The sequence below is a fragment of the Megascapheus bottae genome, chromosome 13, assembly GCF_031878675.1.
Source record: "Megascapheus bottae isolate mThoBot1 chromosome 13, mThoBot2.hap1, whole genome shotgun sequence".
Lineage (NCBI taxonomy): Eukaryota > Metazoa > Chordata > Mammalia > Rodentia > Geomyidae > Megascapheus > Megascapheus bottae.
In genome coordinates this window covers 57,538,828-57,542,118 of record NC_143521.1, presented here as the reverse complement: position 1 = coordinate 57,542,118, position 3,291 = coordinate 57,538,828, and the positions used below count along the sequence as shown (strand labels likewise).

Sequence of the window (3,291 nt, the reverse complement as noted above, 5' to 3'; positions counted from 1 at the left end):
CAGGTGTGCCCGTGCTGGCCACAGTGAGAAGGTGAAGGGAAAGCCTCCATATTGTCGATTACCCATGTTCCTAATGGAATGGGATGCGGTCAGTAAGGTGGCCGAGAAGGACAAGTGACAGCACGGGAGACAGCCTATGATGAGAGTCATAGAAGATGGGACAAGAAGTCCCTTGTGTAATTAGCGGTGTAACACACAGGCACCTCTGTGTCTGTGACAGGACAACAGGCGTACATTACCACTCCCATCCTCTGGTTGAGATAGAATCAACGCTTTTTTTTCTCCCAGGCTGTCTTTGAACCTCAGTCCCCTGATCTCTGCCTCCCAAGTGGCTGAGACCAACTTGTTTGTTGAGCTAGGTTCTTGCTCTGTGCCCAGTTGGCTTCAAACTACAATCCTTCCATTTCTGCCATCTGAGTGGCCGGGGTTCCCTGAGTGTGCTGCCGGGTTCACGGCTGGTGAGGGATAAATTCTAGCTTATCCAGCCCTCGGTGCCTGATCCTCCCTGGAACTTGAGAACCTCTTCTCTTTTCTGGTCCCAGCCTCCTCTCCTGTGGAACCAGGGGTTTACCAGATGTCGCTGCCACTTTCCCAGCAGGTGGTGAGCAGCGGGGGTGCAGGGAGACTTTGCCAGTGTCGTCTAGGGAGGGGGACGCTCAACTCAAAGGCACTGGGTGTTCTCCTTTCTGGGGCATGGGGGTCTGGGGACAGCAGGACACAGCTGGGGAGTCAGAAAGCGTGCCTCTGGCCCCTTCCCAAGGCTGAGTGGATGGCTCGGAACACTCAGCAGGACTTCCCACAGGTGAGAGGACCCCGTCACCCCACTTCCCAGATGTGCTTTCCATTGAGTCTGGGGCACACGCACGCACACTCATACACCCCTAGGTGTGCAGCTCAATTGGTTATTCCAGTGATAACTCTCAGGCTGCAAGAAACCTGCCCATCGTGTTGCCTCTCCCTGCAGGTTGTGTCCCTGGCCTGGGGGAGGAGAGGCCTCAGAGCCTGTGGGTATGCACACATGCGTGCTCCCTCCCTCCCTCCCTCCCTCCCTCCCTCCCTCCGTCTCCCTCTCAGCTTCTCCCTGCTGTCAGTTTTAGTCTTATACCTCCTTGGAGCCTTGGTCACTTACAGTTGGTTTCCAACAGGTATTCCGTCGCATGCAATTATATGCCATATTTTAAACCTCCCAAGCCATTCCTAGAAGAGCAGGCCCTGCTGGCTGGACCCCACATGGAAGTTGCTTAACTTGAGAGTTCTAGGGATCTGGCCAGCCTGAGTTCAAATCCTGCTCCTTTTTCAATGCGGGTGATACGGGCTCTGCTTAACCTGTGTGCATATACCTCTCACTTCTGTAAAATGGGGACACGGAGGGTGCGGGGCCAAGGAAGCTGGGGCTGGGGGGAGTCCTGGAACATGGTTTCTCTTCTGCCTTCATGTTTATACTGATTCCTCACGGGACGAGTGGACACAGCAGTGTTACGTCTCGGGCTGTTGAGACGTTGGTGCATAGAGACTATTGACAGCACTCTGCAGATAGTGTTTCCAGTTGCGCGTGAATTCTTGTCTTGAGGGGTTTATAGCATGGAGAAAGACTTTTCTCCCAGGATCCCCTCCAGGAAGACCACCGGGGTTCATTTCCACCCGAGGAAGAAGGCTGGGTAGGAGGAGGAACGTTGCTGACTGGCTAGGGCACGATTTCCAGGGCTGCGTAGGGCACAGCGGGCTATGATTGTGGCTTCCCAAAGCGTAAAACGGGGAGCAGAGTGGAGGCTGGAGGTAGTGAAGAGTCAAATGTTGGCTTGTGCATCCTGACCGGGGCTCCAAAATAGACAAATAGATGCCAGCACCCCTGTTCTGCCCCTACAAAAGGAACCAGGGGAGAGGGCAGCCAGGCCGCACAGCTGTTAGCAGCTGACGTGGACCCTGCCGAGAGCTGGGGCCTGCAGTTGCCAGATGTCTGGATCCCCTGGAGTGTTGATTGCGGGCTGGCTGTGTGGGTTCGTGGCTTCTTCCTGCCTCCAGTGGCAGTGTGGCCCTCAGAGCGAGAGACTCCTGGCTGCTGTTTGCCTCCTCCTGGGCAGAGATAGAGCTCAGCCTTTGGGTCACAGGCAGAGACGAAACGAGCAACTGTGCTTCCAGAATGGAGCCCGCATGTATCAGTTTCCAGTCTCCAGGGGGCTTTTGTCCCTGTTGTCCCAGTCCCTGCCCATGCCCATGCTCGCGTGTGTGATGAGTGATTTGTGTCAGGGCAGTGACCTCCTTTTCCAGATGGCCACTGATGCCTCCTCGTCTTGGTGTCCAGCGTTGTGTGTCTGCCTGCCGTCTTGGTCCTGGCCTGTTGTCACAGGCATCTGAGAACAGTCGCTGTCTGATGTGGAGACAGCCACAGCTGGGAAAGGGTGGCAGCCGTGTGGATAGCCGTGTGTCCCTCCTGTGGACAGCCACATTCACAAACCTCCTGGGGGTCAGTAAATGCTCTTGTCCGGCGATGTGATGGCAGGGGACGGCCACTGTCCCGTGAGCCTCCCTGCACAATGAGGGGGCCTGTGGTTTGCTGTCATCACCGTGAAACCAAGGTGGAGGGCGTGTGCCTGGAGTCACTGACGGCCTTCTCTGGGGACCGGCTTGCTCAGCCGGGGCACTGCCTGCTCCAGGTGTTCGCCCTGCCCCTCGTGCACAGCTAGCATCTCCCGATGGTGCCCTGGCACCTGTGTGGGCTGGCCTGTCCCCTGGGGAGTCAGTGCAGGTCTATCTGCAGGCTGCTGCCCAGTGGCTCCCTGCTAATGGCAGGCATGGGATTGGCTAGCTGGGAGCCGGCACTGCTCTAGACTCCCAGCTCCCCCTCCCCTCTGCAGCCTGCCTCTACTGCCTGCACAAGGCCTTGAGTGGCCCTGTGAAAACCTCTCCCTGCTAGGCGAAGGCTCTGTGCCATTCTGGCTGGTGAGTAGGGACAGGGAGAGGCGACAAGGCAGGGGTTACTCTACTGTGCTGCTGGGCTTTTTGTCCTACTGAGGGATGGATGGAGGGTGGACCCCAAAGCAGTGGCTAATGGAGGACAGGAGCCAGCGGGCCCCAGAAGGTCACCTCACATCCACCCTCTTCTATCATCTGGTGTTTGTAGGCGCTGTCTCCAGTGGCTCAGACCGGAGGGCAGTCTGGGGAGGATTCATGCAAGTGGTTGGGGTGCACAATCACAAAGTGGGTGCTGGGTGGGGTCAGTGCCAGGCAGACATCCTGGACACCATAGTGGGAAGGCTATGTCTGCCCCCACTCTTGTGTGGACACCCACCA

The 3,291-nt window shown here is 57.2% G+C and overlaps 1 protein-coding gene across 1 annotated transcript in view; it reads left to right on the top strand.

Moving 5' to 3' along the window:
• The window catches only part of C13H4orf50 (chromosome 13 C4orf50 homolog), a 33,154-nt gene extending 30,470 nt beyond the window's left edge, over positions 1-2,684 (top strand). Inside the window, 5 exon segments of the mRNA XM_090343172.1 lie at positions 543-601; positions 761-802; positions 886-1,008; positions 1,830-2,027; positions 2,577-2,684. Coding sequence (XP_090199298.1) covers positions 543-601; positions 761-802; positions 886-1,008; positions 1,830-2,027; positions 2,577-2,684 — 530 coding nt within the window.
• The last annotated feature ends 607 nt before the right edge of the window (positions 2,685-3,291 follow it).